The following is a 22,500-nucleotide window of genomic DNA, read 5'->3' on the forward strand; positions in this document are numbered from 1 at the left end:
TTTTTTTCATGATTCTATCTTTCAAATTAAAAAAAGAAAAGGTTATTTGTGAGACCTACAATAAAATTGGAAAAAATATGAAAATATTTAGTGATTACTAATCATTATAAATAAAACCATAATTCATACAACTTTTTTTTCTTCAAGGAGTTGAAGCCAAATTAAAAAGGAAAGCTTCACCTACACTCTTTGGAAATGACATTAACAGCGTTCTCCTCACAACTCAAAGTCAGACACGTAATCGTGTGCGGTTCAAGGTTTGGTTTTTGAGTTTCCTAAAGAAAAGTTAATACTAAATAGCATGTTATGAGTATACCCTCTAACCCACCAAGACATTTTCCCTCTTAATAAATGTCTATTCCAAAGAAAAGAACTTATTGGACTAGTTACTCCACTTCTCTGAGCCTTCTCCTCAGAACATACGAACTAGCTCCTCTGGCAGTAGTTTTTAAAGAATTTAATAATATAGTCAGCGTAAAATATTTGATACAGTGTCCTGAGAAGAACTAACACTCAAAAAACTGTAGTAATTTTTTTTTAATTGAACTACAGACTGTGATAAAAGATTAGTTTAGAATTTAATTTAAGGAAGCTGTTAATTGTTCCATGTAAGTGTGACACACTCACTAGTTCTTTTTACTGGTATCACTTCTAGTCATGATTATAAAGAAACTAATTTCTGCTTTCTTTACCAAATTGTTTGCCAGTATGGTCTTTTGGATTGGCAGAAAAAACAATATATCCTTTGTACAATAACTTGTAGCAACAATTTCACAAAAATTGTTTTTTTAAAACAAAATTCAAATTACTTTCAGGACTTGTTAGTGAGTGATCATCAAAATACTGCATGGATAATTAATAATTAAATTCACAAAAATCTACTATTTAAGAATCAATATTTAATAATAGTCTCATGAATTTTTATATTGGTCAATAAAAATTATATTTGATATAGTACCTTTATAATTAACTGATTCTATTAATTCCTTAACAGTATTACAATTTATTCTTTGCATAGCCATTCAACAATGTAAGTTAAGTTTATGACTAGATTAATAACTCTTCTATAAAATCATTAGATTTATTGTTTTGTATTTGGAACTTGCATTTAATACCTAATTCAGAACTGAAAAATTCAGTAACAGTTTTGCATCAAATAATGCTAATTTTAAAATATCTTTGCAGATCACTGATCCAAATAATAGAAGATATGAAGTTCCTCATCAGTTTGTAAAAGAATTTAGTGGAACTGCAGCTTCTGATCCACTGTATAATGTGGAGGTTATACATGATCCATTTAGCATTAAAATTTCTAGAAGAAGCAATAGTAAAATTTTGTAAGTAATTATATTTATGTTAAGTTTAAATAATTGGTCAGTTTTATTGTATTATCATAGAACCACAAAAGTCTCATTTTTAGGGCATTTTCAGAAAGAATAAATTTCCTTCCAAAAGAGGGTGGGTGTACATGTTTTTAAATATTATAATATCAAAGAAGCTTTAATTTCTTATGGATGAAATGTACCAGAATATGAAGTATAGAATGGGCCAACCGAAGTTGAAATGAAGAGAGCCACTGATACAATTTTAGCCTTGCATATAGTTTGCATACCTAAAAAACCTTATATGTCTTTTCCTTGTTATCTATCATATTCTCTTTCAACTGGTAGGATCAAATAGTTACTATTCAGAGAGGGACAAATTTCCATAGTATTGGAGGATTTTTCATTATGTGTATGAAATTAATTGAATAAATTTACACATAATAAATTTAAATAGCCATATATAATAATTTAAACATTGTCTGAATGCCTTCATTATAAATTTATTTTGAGGGACATTTCTGGCAAAAAAGTTAGTAATTTTCAATATTGCTGCTCTTGAGTTTCCAAGAAAGGTTAATTGGATGATTATCAGGACTTAACCTCAGCAATTAATTTTCATAAATGTATTTTGATAACTTGAAGTTGATTTTATGTTAAATCACAAAAGAAATGTTATTTGACACTTTGCATAGTTTATATCTGATATATATAAAACATGAAACCTTTCTTTTTCAGGAAAAATGATTTTCAACTTAATTTTAATACATGTATAGAGGTATAGAAACCAGTATAGTACTACATTTTAAAACTCTGTCTCTCGCTGATGTATGGAACAGTCTTATGGACTCTGTGGGAGAGGGAGAGGGTGGGAAGATTTGGGAGAATGGCATTGAAACGTGTAAAATATCATGTATGAAATGAGATGCCAGTCCAGGTTCGATGCACGTACTGGATGCTTGGGGCTAGTGCACTGGGACGACCCAGAGGGATGGTATGGGGAGGGAGGAGGGAGGAGGGTTCAGGATGGGGAGCACATGTATACCTGTGGCGGATTCATTTTGATATTTGGCAAAGCTAATACAATAATGTAAAGTTTAAAAATAAAATAAAATAAAATAAATAATAAAAAAATAAAACTCTGTCTCTGTAGAAAGTCAAAACTGGGTTTGAAATTTGGTTGTGCTTCCTACCAGTTTGTCACCTTGAAAACATGAGTAAATTTGTCCAAATTGTAACATTTGTGAAATGAATTTATAATAGTGGTTGTGCTTCAGTATTGTAGTAAAGATAAAAGGAGAGAGATGCACGTGAAGAATCACATTGTTGATGATGAGGCAAATTGTGTTAATAAAATTAACAAGTTCTGGTTATGGTACAATTCATGTGTTCATAAGAAGTAATCACAGCTAAAGACTGACCTATTTAAAATGAAATATTCTGGATGATAACATAGATCCATATTTAGTAGAGCATTTTATATATTTTTAGCTCTTTTATTTATTTCATGCTCTAGGTTTGACACCAGCATTGGTCCCCTGGTATACTCTGACCAGTATTTACAGATCTCAGCCAGACTTCCCAATGAATACATTTATGGTCTCGGGGAACATATTCATAAGAGATTTCGTCATGATTTATATTGGAAAACATGGCCAATTTTTACTCGGGATCAACTTCCTGGTGATGTAAGGAACTATATTTCTTGTTATAAATAAAATAATTATATTTGAAACGATATAATTCTAGCCTTTTTTTTTTTTTTTTAATTAATTTTTGAATTTCAGGTATACACGTGCTCCCCATCCTGAACCCTCCTCCCTCCCCTCTCCCCATACCATCCCCCTGGGCCATCCCAGCGCACCAGCCCCAAGCATCCAGCATCGTGCACTGAACCTGGTCTCGTTTCATACATGACATTCCACATGTTTCAATGCCATTCTCCCAAATCTTCCCACCCTCTCCCTCTCCCACAGAGTCCATAAGACTGTTCTATACATCAGTGTCTCTTTTGCTGTCTCGTATACAGGGTTATCGTTACCATCTTTCTAAATTCCATATATATGTGTTAGTATACTGTATTTATGTTTTTCCTTCTGGCTTACTTCACTCTGTATAATAGGCTCCAGTTTCATCCACCTCATTAGAACTGATTCAAAGGTATTCTTTTTAATGGCTGAGTAATACTCCATTGTGTATATGTACCACAGCTTTCTTATCCATTCATCTGCTGATGGACATCTAGGTTGCTTCCATGTCCTGGCTATTATAAACAGTGCTGCAATGAACATTGGGGTACACGTGTCTCTTTCCCTTCTAGCCTTTTTGTAACCATCATTTTTTGTTGTCAGTGATATATATTCCAGGAGCTTCTTTACTTTAGAGGTGAAGATTCATATCAAAGTCCTAAATTAACTAAATAAGTGAACAGATTTTATGAATATTTTAAAAGGTATTTCCAATTTATGAATGTTTTCCTTTGACTTTTCACTTTTATATTTTATCAACCACTTTTCAGTTACTCTTGTACTTACACTATCTAGGACTAGTCATTACATAAGAACACTTCCAAACACTTACCATGTTCGACATGGCTTTGTATATGTGCTGTCTGTCTATCTAGTGGACATCATGTCCTGCATCTATATCTACTTTTTCCTCATCTATAACATAATAATCTTTCTTAGGTTCACATATTTTCATAAGAAGTTAGTTTTTTATTATTTATACACACCATTGATAGCTCATTTGATCTCACCTCATAAGAAAATTTTCCAAACTCCTCCATGCAGAATTAATCTTTATTTTCTAATAGTTTATTTATATTTTGTTATGATGTCATCAGTTATTATTTGTGTACATATATTTCTGAATTTCAAAAGTATGCAGTTTTTTATGAGAAATACAATAGCATTAAAAAGCTTTTAAAAATTGACTCATGATTGCTTTGAGTCAAATGTTACTAATTTTTAAATTTCCAGTGCTACTGAAATGAGTAAGTCAATTGTTTTAAAGATCCTCATTTGGTACAAAAATATTAATAAATTTTGCTCCTCATCAGCTCTCAACAACTATACTGAAAAAGTTATATGAAGTGGAATTCATCTTAGAATTCCTGGCAATACCTTGGGGCGAACATGAGACATGATATATAAACATTCCATTACCCTATCACAGATAGTTTATTTTTTCATTGAAATATACTTGATGAATGGCTTATTAAAACTCATTTAATCATCATAAAACATAAAATAAAGTTAAATAATCTATTAATAGCATAATATATAGTTATATACCTATATCTTAATGTATTAATAAGTAAAATGACTTATCAATGACTTTTGTGCTACAATGTTTCATATGGTATATAGTAGAAAAAATTATTATAGAATATGAGGAGTAAATTACAGAAAAATATAGAAATACATAAAAGCCATTCAAGTATACTTTTTAATTTTAAACATATTTTAAGTTTTAATTTTCAAATTTATGCCTTATAGAATAATAATAATTTATATGGCCATCAAACATTCTTCATGTGCATTGAGGATACTTCTGGAAAGTCATTTGGTGTTTTCTTAATGAACAGCAATGCAATGGGTAAGAGTAATTTATCTGATAATATGTTCAAATGAGACTTGAAATGTTTTAACTGCTTTATTTATTCCAATCATAGATATATTATAACAGAGTAAACTTTGTTGTTAGTGATTTAGAGTGTGAAAGTATTATAAGCAGGTTTTATAGTTAGCGAGGGCTTCCTTTGTGTCTCAGGTAAAGAATCTGCCTGCAATGCAAGAGACCTGAGTTTGATCCCTGGGTTGGGAAGATCCCCTGGAGAAGGGAATGGCTACCCACTCCAGTATCCTTTCCTGAAGAATTCCATGGACAGAGGAGCCTGAGATATGGATATTTGTGTGTCTGTTTTGGGGGAAGTATGCTATATCATGATATATAGACACTTCCTTTTCCCTCCAGAGCAACATCGAATATATCCATGTAAATGACTATTCCCATTCCCATAGCCTTGATTGTTAAGTTAAGTTCATATGCCCTGCAGATTAAAAAAACAAAGGTCTCTATGGGGATAAAAAGAGAGAAGAATCACATTTCAGTTTACCATAACTCAAATAATGTAGAACCTTTTATTTTCTAGTGTTGTGAATAATGTGATACCTATATTTGATAGATGAATTAGTGATAATTAAAAAAAAAACTACAAAAATAATAATATTCCAGCAAGAGCAGTGCATATGGTTATCCAGACAATTACTATGTTTAACATATAGAAAAATTAAAACTTTCATAGTTTTATTTTATAGAAATCAACATGTGATATGATCTTTCACTGAATCTTCAAATAAAATAACTAATTGGGATGCAACTTCAAAAAGAAATATTTTTTATTGTAAAAGGACTGATCCTCTATTCTCTGCTAAGCAGTTTCTAGGGGAGCTTTTGCCAACATCTGTAAAAGGAATATCTGGAATAACATACCATAAACTTCATATATGGTGGCATTCCACTTTTATCCTGTATTCTTATCTTAAATACCATATTTTATCTTAATAAAAAACTCTAAAATTATGTGATTAATGTGAAGTACTTTAAGTAGGCATTGCAATTATTTTCTCATTATGTACATTTTTACTATATACATATGCTTTCCAATTTTTGTTTTGTAGAGATTTTCATCCAACCTACTCCAATAGTAACTTACCGAGTTATAGGTGGAATTCTGGACTTTTATATCTTTCTGGGAGACACACCAGAACAAGTAGTTCAACAGTATCAAGAGGTGTGTTGCAGGTCTATTTTAAAAATTTTTTCTACCATACTTTTCTTTCATCTAACGTATTGAAATGATTTTAGCTAAGCTACTGGAGGCCTCTTAGCTGAATATATTTTTATACCTTACCATTTTTCAGATATGAGAAGATACTTTTTATTTTTGTTTTTCTTGTACAATGACACCTAGGTATATTTAGAAGTTTATATTTCTGATAACAAATCAGTTCTTGCTTCCAGGCAGCTGAGTTCAGTATTTGGATTTCTTTGAGATGTTACATATTAAACTACGACCTTATTTGATGGGATAAAACAAAATGGGGTATCTTATCTTCATTTGATAAGAATTCTGGAGGCAACTAAGTTTTAAAAAAGGGTTACTGACACTTGGTGTTAATCTACAGTAGGTAAATCCCAGTAAAATTGGCTCTGACAATCAGATTTAGAAAGGCAGATTTTGAAAACATAGTCTGAAGTCTTACACCTTAAACATACTATCTAACAACTTTCATTTACCTATTAAATAACATGCTATTGTACATGAGCCCAAGAAGGACTTTAGAAAGGTGAAGAACTCAGGACTTATTTTCAGCCTGATTCTGAATGTTTCTCCCATGTAAATTGTTATTCTGTGACTATTAGCATATATGAATCTTGGTGTTATCATGAAAAATAAATCATTTTTATAGACATACAATTTAAGAATTATGCCTATTTTTTAAATCTTGTTTTACTGATAAATCTTTTGACATATAACTCCCATTTCCTAGAATAATATCAAAAGAGAAGTAATTACTATCAAAAAAGTTTAGTTATGATCTAAAAACCTGAACTAACAGTAGCTAGAGTTTTACCCAATTGAATAATTTACAAAGTCTTGCAATTCCCAAATTGCTGTTCATAAATGTGAATTTCAGAAATGTACACAAAATTTACAGTCTCTCTAATATGAAATCATAGTTATTGTGTATGGTTGTCACACCATCAAAACAGGCGACAGCACATTTTTGAAAGAGTTTAAGATTTGATTTGTGAAATATTAGTTGGGATAGTTGTCTATTACATGCTGAGTAAAGTCTGTGGTCAGCACTACCTGAACATGAGTCATGTTTGACATGCCAATGCAGCATTCATGCATTAATAATACAGTTATCCACTTGCATACATCATTTTATAGGTAAGCTTGCAAAATCTTGAATTTAAATTAAAAAAGACGTGTGGAATATAGCACTATTAATTTCAATGGGGGAACAAATTAGATAGAGAATAGACAAAAGTAACTATTTCTTATCTGAAGAAGAACAAGCTATCCTTTCTGTACAAATTAACTCATTAGTGGTGCCAGGATGTCAAAATTGAAAACTTTAATGCGTTTGAATGACCAGACCATTTTATATGTTTTAAAGATGATATATACATATAAAGTATAAGATGAAAAGTACATAAATTAACATAATACATAGCAACACCTATTTTATATACTTTTATGAAAATAAATTATGTGATATGTATAACATACACACACAGAAATTTCAATCACATGTCTAAATCTTTAAAATTTTATGGAACATAATATGTTTATGAATAGTGTAAACATATTGAGTTTTGGTAGAGTTTTATTTGATACCAAGTTTTAAAAGATAAATTTAGTGCTTAAATTGAAGAAAATACAATGACTTAACATTGTCACTCATTTTTGTCATACATTTTATCAACACTGTCATACATTTACATCAGTTGTAAATTCCTTTTCTTACATGTTATCATTCATTCATTTTGTTGCTACAGGAAGTGGGAATGCAGTGGGACAGTTTTCTTGTTCTCTAATATCTTTAATGCTATCGTTTTATTCTTTTCTTTAATTTTCCATGCACAGCAAAATACACTTTTATAAATGCTACCTTTAAAGTGCTACCTTTCTGATGTTTTAACACAAAATAAAAGATGAGTGACTGAACATAAACTTGCTAAGTGTTTCATAACACAATTCTAAGAGAATATCCATTTTAGAATGTAGATACCACAAAATCATTTAATATATGTAGTTAAATTCAAATCAATACTAGAGATACAGCAATTAATATTAATATTAGTTTCTAATGTTCGTCATTGAAAGTAATTAAATATCCATTTACTTCAAGCTCATTGGACGACCAGCAATGCCAGCTTATTGGAATCTTGGATTTCAGCTGAGTCGCTGGAATTACAAGACACTTGATGTAGTGAAAGCAGTGGTACAAAGAAATCGGGATGCTGGCATACCATTTGTAAGTAGGATGAAGTGTTTGTGGGAATATATATAAAGTTAAATATTTTCACATAAAAATAAATGCAGGGCATTTTCAGGATTACCATGTTTGCCAAATATAAGTTCAGTTCAGTTCAGTCACTCAGTCGTGACCAACTCCTTGTGACCCCATAGACAGCAGCACACCAAGCCTCCCTGTCCATCACCAACACCTGGGGTTTATTTAAATTCATGTCCATTGAGTCAGTTATACCATCCAACCATGTCATCCTCTATTGTCTCCTCCTGCCTTCCATCTTTCGTAGCATCAGGGTCTTTTCAAATGAGTCAGTTCTTTGCATCAGGTGGCCAAAGTATTGGGGTTTCAGCATCAGGCTTTCCAGTGAATATTCAGGACTGATTTCATTTAGGATGGACTGGTTGGATCTCCTTGCAGTACAAGGAACTTTCAAGAGTCTTCTCCAATACCACAGTTCAAAAGCATGTATTCTTTGGCACTCAGATTTCTTTACAGTCCAACTTTCACATCTGCACATACTACTGGAAAAACCATAGCCTTGACTAGACAGACCTTTGTTGGCAAAGTAATGTCTCTGCTTTTTAATAAGCTGTCTCAGTTGGTCATAACTTTTCTCCCAAGGAGCATGTATCTTTTAATTTCATGGCTGCAGTCACCATCTGCAGTGATTTTGGAGCCCCCCAAAAAATAATGTCTGTCACTGTTTCAACTGTTTCCCCATCTATTTGTCATTAAGTAATGGGACCAGATGCTATGATCTTAGTTTTTTGAATATTGAGTTTTAAGCCAACTTGTTCACTCTCCTCTTTCACTTTCATCAAGAGGTCTTTAGTTCTTCTTCGCTTTTATGACATAAGGGTGATATCATTTGCGTATGTGAAGTTATTGATATTTCTCCCAGCAATCTTGATTCCAGCTTGTGCTTCAGCCAGTCCAGCATTTCTCATGATGTACTCTGCATATAAGTTAAATAAGTAGGGTGACAATATATAGCCTTGACGTACTCCTTTTCCTATTTGGAACCAGTCTATTGTTCCATGTCCAGTTCTAACTGTTGCTTCCTGACCTGCATACACATTTTTCAAAAGGCAGATCAAGTGGTCTGGTATTCCCATCTCTTTCAGAATTTTCCACAGTTTATTGTGATCCACACAGTTAAAGGCTTTGGCATAGTCAATAAAGCAGAAATAGATGTTTTTCTGGAACTTTCTTGCCTTTTCCATGATCCAGTGGATGTTGGCAATTTGATCTCTGGTTCCTCTGCCTTTTCTAAAACCAGCTTGAACAGATATAGGTTATTAAGCTGCTTATTAATGATGAAGTACACTTTATGTCGATACACAATGCCCAGGTGTACCTGAATTTTGAGACTGATTATGAGTTATACCAGAATAGAGCACATGTTGAAGTATGAACAAAATTATGTTGTTTTTTATATATACTTTTAAAGTTTGTATACTTTTAATGTAATATAATTTTATGTATTTTATTTAATGTGAAGATTTTTGTTTTTTATACGAGCCCATATATGTACACATGCATGTGTTTATAACATAATACATACTGAGTGATCATCACTTAAACAAATGTGAATAATGATTAGAAAAACTAGCTTTATAAGCCATATCATTGTGTCTTTAGTGAAATAAAAGAGATCTAAGTTCAGTTCAGTTCAGTTCAGTTCAGTCACTCAGTCATGTCCAACTCTTTGTGACCCCATGAATCGTAGCACGCCAGGCCTCCTTGTCCATCACCATCTCCCAGAGTTCACTCAAACTCATGTCCATCTAGGTGGTGATGCCATCCAGCCATCTCATCCTCTGTCATCCCCTTTTCCTCCTGCCCCCTTTTCCTCCTGCCCCCAATCCCTCCCAGCATGAGTCTTTTCCAATGAGTCAACTCTTTGCGTGAGGTGGCCAAAGTACTGGAGTTTCAGCTTTAGCATCATTCCTTCCAAAGAACACCCAGGGCTGATCTCTTCTACAATGGACTGGTTGGATCTTCTTGCAGTCCAAGGGACTCTCAAGAGTCTTCTCCAACACCACAGTTCAAAAGCATCAATTCTTCGGTACTCAGCTTTCTTCCTTTTAATCATTAAATTTATAATAGAAATTCTTTGGACTTTAGGGTTGATGTGATTAAAGGATTCTTTCAGTACTGTTTATTGAAATATACTCTGATAATTTTTAGGATACACAAATCACTGATATTGACTATATGGAAGACAAGAAAATCTTTACTTATGATCAAGTTACCTTTAATGGCCTCCCAGAATTTGTTCAAGATTTGCATGCTCATGGGCAGAAATACGTCATCATCTTGGTAATAACTGAACATATATATTAATTTTTAGTATTTACACATTTGAAAATTAATTGATTTTCTAGTTTCTTCTCTCTATTAATTAGGACCCTGCAGTTTCCATAGAGAAACGTGCGAATGGGGCAGCATATGAATCCTATGATAGGGGAACTGCCCAAAAGGTGTGGGTAAATGAATCAGATGGGACTACAGCAATTATTGGAGAGGTAAATTATGATATTCATTAAATTTGTGTTGCTTGGATTTTCTATTGTACAACAAGTGTTTCTGAGTGTGTGTTGTGTATGTATGTGCATGTCTCAGAGAATTTGCTTGCTTTCAAATCTGGATTTGCTATTTTAATTGCATAGAGAAGTTTTAGGGTAAATATTCCAATTATCTCTAAAACAGTTCTTGTAAGAAGGCAGATAATGTTTAATGATAAGCAATGAAATTATTTATACAAATATGATAAATACCTTGATTACAGCAATTCTCATATTTGATGTAAAATAATTGCATGTATAAATTTAGTACTTACATGTTGGATAATAAGATTTATGGTGTACATTTATGGTATAATGATTTTACAATAAAATCATTAGATATCTATAATTAAAGTTATTTTTAATACTTTACATTTGAAAAAAAGCCAATATGAGATGGCTTTAATGTTTAAATTTCCTTTTCCAATTTTAACTTTCCTCATATCATGGAACTAATAAAGAGCAGTGTGAAGAAAATGCCCGATTCCCAAAGGCATAATTTTTAATCAAGATAAATATTCTTCTAGAGACAGCTTTATAAGACATATCAAAACCCATAATGTGTAGATTGTTGACCTGATAATTCCAATGCTGTAATTTAGTCAAGGGAAATGAAACAGAAGAAAATATCAACTTATAGAAACATATTTATTATAGCTTTATTTACAACAATAAAGACTATACTAACCATCACTTTTTATTTAATCACATTCACCAAAGTTAAAATTTCTGATAAAAATGTTCTTAATTATGAGCTCCATCAGGGAAAAAAAAAACCAATATTCCTCCCCTAATATCATTAATATCTTAAAAAATACATTTTGTTAAGACCTATACCAGGGCTTCCCTGGTAGCTAAGTTGGTAAAGAATCTGCCTGCAAAACAGGAGTCCCAGGTTCAATCCCTGGGTCAGGAAGATCCTCTGGAGAAGGAAATGGTAACCCACTCCAGTATTCTTGCCTGGAGCATCCCATGGACAGAGGAGCCTGGTAGGCTACAGTCCATGGGGTTACAAGAGTCACACACAACTTAGCATCTAAACCACTACCAAGACCTGTTCTATTGAATATGGGCAGATCTGATCGCTAATATGCGTAATTTGAATATAAAACAATATTATTTGTCTCAATACATCTGAAATTGAATTTATCTTACTAAATGTCGTTATTTTACATGGTAAGTAAAATAATATGAAGGAGCATAAATCATAAAGAGGCATCTAGTGTTTAACAGCATGGAATTGGATATGAGACTGCTTGGATATGTGATTGGATATAAGGTTCCTTCTGTACTACTTATTAGCAAGTGATTTTGAAAAGCTCCTCTGTTTATCACTTCTTTCATCAGCAAAATGGGTTTAATTATACTACTTACCTCATCTGTAAAGTGATGATAAAAATAGTACCTAGTTCCTAAAGTTCTAGTGAAGATTTAATGAAGTAATAATTAAAAGCAGTTGGAGTAGTCCCAAGAACATCATAATTGAGTGACTAAGCACACACACACACAAATAAATAAACACAAAAAGAACCTTTTAGCTTAAATTTCTTGGGAACATATGCCTTTGGAAATGCACTAATATAATTCCTCTTATCACACAGTGAATATGTCTGTGCTTTCAGGCAGACCTAAGATTATTGTAAATGTAGGTGGTCCAGGGATCACATATACCTAAAGAAGTACAATGTCATAACTTTAAGAATTTTTACTCTTCCTCTTCACTCAGTCTGAATTTCCATTATTTATGTTTTCTTTTACATTTGTATATATGGGAATAATCTGTTTTTCTAGGTATGGCCAGGATTAACAGTATACCCTGATTTCACAAATCCAAGCTGCATAGAATGGTGGGCAAATGAATGCTACCTTTTTCATCAACAAGTAAATTATGATGGACTTTGGATTGTAAGTAGTTATTTTAGACTTGTGATTTTGGACAATGAACATAGAATTATTTTTCCATAAATTAAATATAAGTTCAATGAGATGTACTTTATAATGTATTAAGCATAAAATAATGTTATATTTTTTATAGAATATATAAATATCATACCTGACATGTTCATGGGTCAGAACTAAAACTAAGAACTATTAATTGAGATTTTTATCATCTAATAATATTCTTTATAGAATAAAGTTTATTTCTGTAACTAATGGGGTTATATTTTTATGACTAATAATTTAAGTTGAAAACATTTAACAAAATTTGTAGTGCAACTTCAAAAACTTTTACTAATAGCTACAGTAGTTAAGCAATTGCAGCAACATGGGCTTGAACAAGCTCTTATCCTTTAGAAACTTTCTTTTAATAAGTTATGAGTAGAACAAATCAATGTTGGCAATAAGTTAAGTGTTTTATCTCAAGACAGAGGACAACAATAAATAGACAAAATTGTATGTTTACTGGTAAAGTTATTAAAGGGAAACAGTAATGTTTAAAAGTTTCTTTGGATAAAATTTTTATATCTGTAGCTATTGATGCCTACTGGTAGGTTTATGATTTAAAATAATAGTGATTATAGTCAATGATTTAGTGTCTTTTGTTTAAGATACTTGGCTTCCATGTTGGCTCAGTGGTAAAGAAACTGCCTGCAATGCAGGAGACACAGGTCTGATTCCTGGGTTGGGAAAATTACCTGGAGAAGGAAATGTCAACCCACTCCAGTATTCTTGCCTGAATGGACAGAGGAGCCTGTCCATTTGGGGAATTAAATTACTTGGTGATCTGAGAACTCTGTATTTCAGGAAAAAAAAAATCTAATAGTTTGGTACAGAACATCAGCCATGTTTTACAAAGTTATTACAGCTGTACAAAATTTTGGAAGGAAAAATAATAGATATCTGGGTATAGCTAAATTTTTTGACCTTTGAGGTCACAGCATCTCCACTTTCCTGAAATTTTCACTATTAATTCAGTCATTATTAAATTATTCATCTAATCATTTATTTATCCAATCAATTACAAGTGTTTATTTTTCACCATCATGAAAACATGGAGTTGATAAAAGATTAGCATAACCTTCAGAATCCTTATGATGATAACAGAATGAAGATGGAGAGGCATTTAGTTATTTGACAGAAAATTAGTGAGATTGCAATGATAATATCTAGCTGCTGGCATTTTATTTTCATGATTTACTTTCTATCTTTTTAATAACATTGTAAATTATCAGATGCTCCACACAACACAGTTATTGGTGAGATAACTACAATTTCACCCCAAAACTCATAAGACATACTGTCATCAAGCAATCCTGTCTTTTGTCTTTTTACCAGTTAAATTTCCATTTATCCCCAGTGAATACTCCATTTTACTAACAGCTCTTATCTACAGAGAGGACCTCTCTTTCTCCTTTATCGAGATAATGGAAGACTATGACATGAACTGACTCCACTTCCCACCCCAACCCATAAAAGCCAGAATCCCTCCTCTTTTTCTTCATCTTCAATTGATGAAGTGGCTCTTACTCCAGTCAGAATCAGTCATCCCATGTGGATTTTTCTTTCTCTTCTGTGCAGTTTTGCCTTCTATATTTTTAAATCTCTTTTGCTAATGATTTATTTCACTTAATTCTATTTAAGTTTTCCTTAAGGTGAAGAAAAAAGCCGGGTAGGGAATCCTTGACCATACTTGTCACCATCAATCCTACCTCATTTCTTTATTTCCTTTTTTAGCCACAATTCTTGATAGAATCCACAACACTCAGTGCTGGTAGAAATGACAAAAAATAATAATAATAATAATAATAAAATTAAGCAAACTTCTCTTGAGTTTTGTTTTCAATTCTAGCTCCAATTTCAATTGCTTTATTTAAATTAGAAGTGCCTTTTTGCCTTCTTTCCTTTCTTTGTTTCCTTTTTCCCTCCTTCTTTCCCTTCCTTCTTTTCTTTCTTCCTTTCTTTCTTTTTATTGCATAGGAAACAATTTGAGTCCATTGCATCAGAGTTACAAGTATAAATGGCATTTAGCCATAGTGCAAGAGAATTTGACTAAGCTATGAAGAGAAAATACTCCATTTTCCAAGTCTATTGAAGAATGAAACACTTGATTCATATCCAAAGAGAGGGAGGGATGGGAAGAAGAGCATCTGAGCAGGTCAGAGTAATTATGACACTAACACAGAAGCATTTTGACTAATTCAAAAAGGAAAAAAAAAAAAAACACAGAATGATGACCAGTATGATTTCAAAGCTCATTCAGTTCAGTCGCTCAGTCGTGTCCAACTCTTTGCAACCCCATCAATCGCAGCACTCCAGGCCTCCCTGTCCATCACCAACTCCCGGAGTTCACTCAAACTCAACTTCCATTGAGTCGGTGATGCCATCCAGCCATCTCATCCTCTGTCGTCCCCTTCTCCTCCTGCCCCCAATCCCTCCTAGCATCAGAGTGTTTTCGAATGAGTCAGTTCTTCTCATGGGGTGGGCAAGATACTGGAGTTTCAGCTTTAGCATCATTCCTTCCAAAGATCACCATATTCATATATACTCTGTTCTTGTGTATGTTGAGTTGCTTCAGTCTTGTACAACTCTTTGCAACCCTGTGGACTGTACTCTTCCAAGCTCCTCCATCCATGGACTTCTCCAGGCAAGACTAATGGAATGGGTTGCCAAACCCTCCTCCAGGGCATCCTCCCAACCCAGAGATCAAACCCAGATTTCTTAAGTCTCCTGCATTGACAGGCAGGTTCTTTACTCTTAGCGCCACCATACATTTGGTTTATGTAGTAGATATTCTGTTTCCAGCTCTTTCCTAAATAACTGCCAAATTCTAGTGCTAGTTGTTTCTCTACTTTTTTCATTTTATTCAAATTATTTTTTCTGACAATGAATATACAGTAAAGGAGTATTATTTAACTCATGAAAAATTATTTTCATGTCAAATTTTAAAATATTTGTATAATTTTATAATTTGGTAGATTTTTAATTTAGATTCAATGCTAATGCTTTTTAATTTTAAGTGTTAAAATCACTTCAGAAAATATCATGAGCTTAATTGAAACAGAAAAATAGATTTTTTGCATATAAGCATATATTACAGTTGAATTATCTTTTTTGTGTCATTCTTAAGGTAATCTAATATTTTAGAAATAAGAGCCAACTGCATTTGGTACAATTAAGACTAAAAATGTGATTTTAAAATAAAAGTATCAGTCAATATTTTTAAAATTCAAAGAACATTTCCATTTTTTTCTGAAAAAATAGGCATATTTTTGTAATCACATTGTTATTATGGTTTTATTCTTTAAAATCTGAACATTTGAGTTTTCCCATTAAGAAGTCTAATAATTTAATATATAGTGTTGGGAAACTTAAAATTCATCAAGAAAATATATACAAACATGCTCAAAGTATCCCAAATAACTGAAGGCTTAATTGAATATGTTCTCTTGACATTTCATAAGATTCTTAGAAAAAGTTTATTATTTGAATTTCTTTGAAAATAAGGGCATTTTCATTTAGACTTCTGGAGAAGGAAATGGCAACCACTCCCATACTCTTGCCTGGAAAATCCCATGGACAGGGAAGCCTCATAGGCTAAAGTCCATAGGGTCGCAAAAAGTCAGACACGTCTGAGCAATTTTACTTCACTTCACTTAGATTTAGTTTAAATGTGAAGTTATGTAATATCACCAGATTATTATACAATTTTCAATGGACTTTATAAAGTACCCCTAAAAACGCCATTGCCAATTTCTACAAATAGTCATTACTAGACTTGAGATGATTTTAATAATACCTGAAAATCTGTAGGAATACATCTTACTATCAATTCACTGAGTTCTTTGCCTCAAAACTTACAAAACTTTCAATCTGATTCTAATGTTGAAATGCTAGTCAAAATCACTTCTTACATGACATTATATAAATGTAACATCACTTAAATGATTTGAATATGTTAGAGAAAAGTATTTTCAGAATTCTGAAAGAACAAAAATACAAAATACATTAAAAGAAATACAAATCAATTCCTTCAAATTATGAGTAGTAAGTTTAGCTTATTAATAATATAATCTTTCCAAATAGATAAGACATTTTAATTAAAAATAATAAAATATTAAATGCTATCCATTTGCTATAGAATATAGTTAAAATCACACAAATGATCAAATTTCATTTTAAGTTATTTTATTATAATACTATATTAAATTATTTTATTTACTCTTAAATTGAATAAGATAAAGTATATTTTGAGTGAATGCTGCAATTTTATTGCAAGTTACAAATACACAGTTCAAGCAGAATAACATTAATATCAGAGTTAAATGTTTGCTCTTGCATTTCTTCAGTGATATTATATACAAGAGTTAATAAAATATTTTAGAAAAAGACAAAATTTAAAATAATACAACTCAGTTCCATTTATGAATTTCAGTACTTGATGCTATGTTTAAATTTAATTCAATTTGTGCAGTCAAGAAGAAAAAAATATTTATGTTTATCTAAAATTATTGCCTGTTCAACTATAGTATCTCCTTGTATTAATTCTACTGGACATATGACAGAAAAATTGAATATATTAGGTAATTTTAGTAAAATAACCCCAATGTATACTTTAGAATAACTACTTAATTGTTTTTCTTTGTGGCTCTTAAGAAAACAAAAATGTTTATCAAGATGAGAAATTATATCTTCTTCCTGAATGGCCTTAATTTCTTACATTAATTCCATCTGAGCATCATGTGGATTGAAGAAGGGAAGAGTAATGAAGAGAATATGCGTCCTCTGAGGAAAACCAAATTAACAAAGGAATTGATTGAGTTTGATACCTTTGTGAGAGCAGAAACAACATACTGTAGAGATGTGGGAAATAAGACTCAAAAATATATAGAAGTCTGGTATATTAACAGAGAAGGAGAAAGACACACATTTCTTGAGCATGTTATAAATGATTTTATATGAATTATCTTTTTTAGTTCAAAGATTTTACTCAACTGTTTGTGGACATAGAACTAGTAAGCAGGAAGATAATATTGAGGCCTCAGTTTACAAAGAACTGGTTCTTATAATGTGGTCCAGCAGCCCTAGGGTTCCCTGAAACTCTTCCAGGGATTCAATAAGGTCATAGCCATTTTTATTAGATTACTAAAATGCTATTCACCTTTTTTATATTCTCACTGTCTCATGAAAGTGTAGGAGTTGTGTTAGTCACTCAGTTGTGTCTGACTCTTTGCAACCCCATAGACTGTAGCCCCGGAGAAGGCAATGGCACCCCACTCCAGTACTCTTGCCTGGAAAATCCCATGGACCGAGGAGCCTGGTAGGCTGCAGTCTATGGGGTGGTGAAGAGTCGGACACGACTGAGCAACTTCACTTTCACTTTTCACTTTCATGCATTGGAGAAGGAAATGGCAACCCACTCCAGTGTTCTTGCCTGGAGAATTCCAGGGACAGGGGAGCCTGGTGGGCTTCCATCTATGGGGTCGCACAGAGTCGGATACCACTGAAGCAACCTAGCAGCAGCAGCAGCAGGACTGTAGCCCACCAGGCTTCTCTGTCCATGGGATTTTCCAGGCAAGAATACAGAAGTGGGTTGCCATTCCCTTCTCTAGGGGATTTTCCCAACCCAGGGATTGAACCAAGGTCTCCTGAAATGTAGGTAGATTGTTTACCATCTGAGCCACCAGGGAAGCCCAGGCAAAAAGTGCTGTGTCTAGCTGCTAGCAAGGCACACAATAGAAACTAGATAAATGCCAGCTGAAATTAATAAACTATGCTAAATAAATGAATGTGCCGGAAATATGTACAATGATAAGTTCAGTGAGAAGATCAATACAGTTATTTTAAAAGACCATTGCTTAATACATTTAATCTAATATGATTAATGCTTTATATATATTTTAAACAAGGTAAATCAAGTATATTTTTGTTGTATATAATCCTTTGCTGCTGCTGCTGCTAAGTCGCTTTAGTCGTGTCCGACTCTGTGCAACCCCATAGACGGCAGCCCACCAGGCTCCCCCGTCCCTGAGATTCTCCAGGCAAGTACACTGGAGTGGGTTGCCATTTCCTTCTCCAATGCATGAAAGTGAAAAGTGAAAGTGAAGTCATTCAGTCATGTCCGACTCTCAGCAACCCCATGGACTGCAGCCCACCAGGCTCCTCGGTCCATGGGATTTTCCAGGCAAGAGTAGTGGAGTCGGGTGCCATTGCCTTCTCCGTATAATCTTTTAAACCCATCCAGATACCTTTGTTATCTGGTATATATATTTATGCAAACATAAGTAATATTTTTTCTCACTATAATAATTTGTTCATACTAGAAGTAGAATCAAGTAGTGAGAATAGTTAAACAAGTTGTTTGTAGGTTGGTAGGACACAACTGAGCGACTTCACTTTCAGTTTTCACTTTCATGCATTGGAGAGGGAAATGACAACCCACTCCAGTGTTCTTGCCTGGAGAATTCCAGGGATGGGGGAGCCTGGTGGCCTGCCATCCATGGGGTCGCACAGAGTTGGACACGACTGAAGTGGCTTAGCAGCAGCAGCAGCAGGTTATATTTGCCTTCTGGAGAAGAATGTCATGGTTGGGCTTGATAAAATATTTACAAATAAATAGAGACCTTCTACAGATATGATTTACAACTATATAAAATATGTTGTTTTTTATCTTATATCCATTCAGGACATGAATGAAGTTTCCAGCTTTGTTCAAGGTTCAAAGAAAGGATGCAGTGCAAACAACCTGAATTACCCACCTTTTACTCCCGGTAAATTTCATTTATCTTCTACAGTTAATTGAGAAAAACTATATTTATTTACTGGTATATTCAAGCATATCTTTCTAAATTACAGATGTTGATATAATTTTGAGACCCTGAAATAACTGTGGTGTTTATTTTTGTTCAAAATATTTATGCTTAAGGAAAGGAGCACATTTTTAAATTTTGGTGTAGAATATTTGTCTTTACCACTGATGAATTGCCCATGATTAAATGATAAATGAAAGAAACAAAATTTGTTTGAAATCATAATGTAAATGATAATTTTTTTTTTCCTTGAGCACTATGCTGTAATTCTGTGTCATTATGCAGTTAAGTTCAGTCACTCAGTCACGTCCTACTCTTTGCGATCGCTTGGATTACAGCACACCAGGCCTCCCTGTCCATCACCAACTCCTGGAGTTTACTCAAACTCATATCCACTGAATCAGTGATTCCATCCAACCATCTCATCCTCTGTTGTCCCCTTCTCCTCCTTCATTCAATCTTTCCCACTGAAGCATATGGGTTTTTTCAAATGAGTCAGTTCTTTGCATCAGGTGGCCAAAATATTGGAGTTTCAGCTTCAGCATCCGTCCTTCCAATGAATATTCAGGACTGATTTCATTTAGGATGGACAGGTTGGATCTCCTTGCAGTCCAAGGGACTCTCAAGAGTCTTCTCCAACACCACAGTTCAAAAGCATCAATTTTTTGGTGTTCAGCTTTCTTTATAGTCCAACTCTCACACCCATGCATGACTACTGGAAAAACCATAACTTTGACTAGACAGACCTTTGTTGGCAAAGTAATGTCTCTGCTTTTTAATAAGCTGTCTCGGTTGGTCATAACTTTTCTTCCAAGGAGCATGCATCTTTTAATTTCATGGCTGCAGTCACCATCTGCAGTGATTGTGGAACCCCCCAAAAATAATGTCTGTGACTGTTTCAACTGTTTCCCCATCTATTTGTCATTAAGTAATGGGACCAGATGCCATGATCTTCCCTGGTGGCTCAGAGGTTAAAGTGTCTGCCTGCAATGCGGGAGACCTGGGTTTGATCCCTGGGCCAGGAAGATCCCCTGGTGAAGGAAAAGGAAACCCACTCCAGTATTCTTGCCTGAAGAATCACATGGATGGAGGAGCCTGGTGGGCTACAGTCCATGGGGCCACGAAGAGTTGGACACGACAGAGCGAGTTCACTTTCAAATTTCACTTTAATGGGACCCGATGCCATGATCTTTGTTTTTTGAATATTGAGTTTTAAGTCAACTTTTTCACTCTCTTCTTTCACTTTCATCAAAAGTTCTTTTATCTTTAGTTCACTTTCATCTTATTTCTTCCTTGCTTTCTGCCATAAGGGTGATGTCATCTGCATATGTGAATTTATTGATATTTCTCCCATCAATCTTGATTCCAGCTTGTGCTTCATCCAGTCCAGCATTTCTCATGATGTACTCTGCATATAAGTTAAATAAGCAGAGTGACAATATACAGCCTTGATGTACTCCTTTTCCTATTTGGAACCAATCTGTTGTTCCATGTCCAGTTCTAACTGTTGCTTCTTGACCTGCATACAGATTTCTCAGGAGGCAGGACAGGTGGTCTGGTATTCCCATCTCTTGAAGAATTTTCCACAGTATGTTGTAATCCACACAGTCAAAGGCTTTGTCATAGTCAATAAAGCAGAAGTAGATATTTTTCTAGAACCGTCTTGCTTTTTCAATGATCCAACGGATGTTGGCAATCTGATCTCTGGTTCCTCTGCCTTTTTTAAAACCAGCTTGAACATCTGGAAGTTCATAGTTAAGGTACTGTTGAAGCCTGGCTTGGAGAATTTTGAGCATTACTTTACCACTGTGTGAGATAAATGCAATTGTGTGGTAGTTTGAGCATTCTTTGGCATTATCTTTCTTTGAGATTGGAATGAAAACTGACCTTTTCCAGTCCTGTAGCCACTGCTGAGTTTTCCAAATTTGCTGGCATATTGAATGTAGCACTTTCACAGCATCATCTTTTAAGATTTGAAATAGCTTAACTGGAATTCTATCACTTCCAATAGCTTTGTTTGTAGCGATGCTTCCTAAGGCCCACTTGACTTCGCATTCCTGGATGTCTGGCTCTAGATGAGTGATCACATCATCATGATTATCTGGGCCATGAAGATCTTTTTTGTATAGTTCTTCTGTGTATTCTTGCCAACTCTTCCTAATATCTTCTGCTTCTGTTGCTGCTGCTGCTAAGTTGCTTCAGTCGTGTCCGACTCTGTGCGACCCCATAGACGGCAGCCCACCAGGCCCCGCCGTCCCTGGGATTCTCCAGGCAAGAACACTGGAGTGGGTTGCCATTTCCTTCTCCAATGCATGAAAGTGAAAAGTGAAAGTGAAGTCGCTCAGTCCTGTCTGACTCTTAGCGACCCCATGGACTGCAGCCTAACAGGCTTCTCTGTCCATGGGATTTTCCAGGCAAGAGTACTGGAGAGGGGTGCCATCGCCTTCTCTTCTGTTAGGTCCATACAATTTCTGTCCCATCTTTGCATGAAATATTCCTTTGGTATCTCTGATTTTCTTAAAGAGATCTCTAGTTTCTACCATTCTAATGCTTTCCTCTATTTCTTTGCGTTGATCACTGAGGAAGGCTTTCTTATCTCTCCTTGCTATTCTTTGGAACACTGCATTCAAAGGGGAATATCTTTCCTTTCCTCCTTTGCCATTATTAGATGTAGCTAATATGAATAGTTGGGCTTCCCTTGGGAATTGGTGGTAAATCATCCGCCTGTAAATACTGGAGGCACAGATTCAATTCCTGCATTGGAAAGATCCCCTGGAGAAGGAAATAGCAATTCCAGTGAACAGAGAAT

The 22,500-nt window shown here is 33.9% G+C and overlaps 1 protein-coding gene across 2 annotated transcripts in view; it reads left to right on the plus strand.

The window, feature by feature from the left end:
- Positions 1 to 22,500, plus strand: part of SI (sucrase-isomaltase) — a 118,798-nt gene that overhangs the window by 7,833 nt on the left and 88,465 nt on the right. For both annotated transcript variants that reach the window (XM_061416911.1, XM_061416920.1), the window contains 10 exons: positions 148 to 257; positions 1,186 to 1,337; positions 2,839 to 3,010; positions 4,823 to 4,922; positions 6,008 to 6,120; positions 8,252 to 8,377; positions 10,568 to 10,699; positions 10,786 to 10,905; positions 12,736 to 12,849; positions 19,568 to 19,652. In XM_061416911.1, the coding sequence (XP_061272895.1) occupies positions 148 to 257; positions 1,186 to 1,337; positions 2,839 to 3,010; positions 4,823 to 4,922; positions 6,008 to 6,120; positions 8,252 to 8,377; positions 10,568 to 10,699; positions 10,786 to 10,905; positions 12,736 to 12,849; positions 19,568 to 19,652 (1,224 nt within the window). The remainder of the gene's footprint in view (positions 1 to 147; positions 258 to 1,185; positions 1,338 to 2,838; positions 3,011 to 4,822; positions 4,923 to 6,007; positions 6,121 to 8,251; positions 8,378 to 10,567; positions 10,700 to 10,785; positions 10,906 to 12,735; positions 12,850 to 19,567; positions 19,653 to 22,500) is intronic.

The sequence above is a fragment of the Bos javanicus genome, chromosome 1 (genome assembly GCF_032452875.1).
Source record: "Bos javanicus breed banteng chromosome 1, ARS-OSU_banteng_1.0, whole genome shotgun sequence".
NCBI classification, from domain to species: domain Eukaryota; kingdom Metazoa; phylum Chordata; class Mammalia; order Artiodactyla; family Bovidae; genus Bos; species Bos javanicus.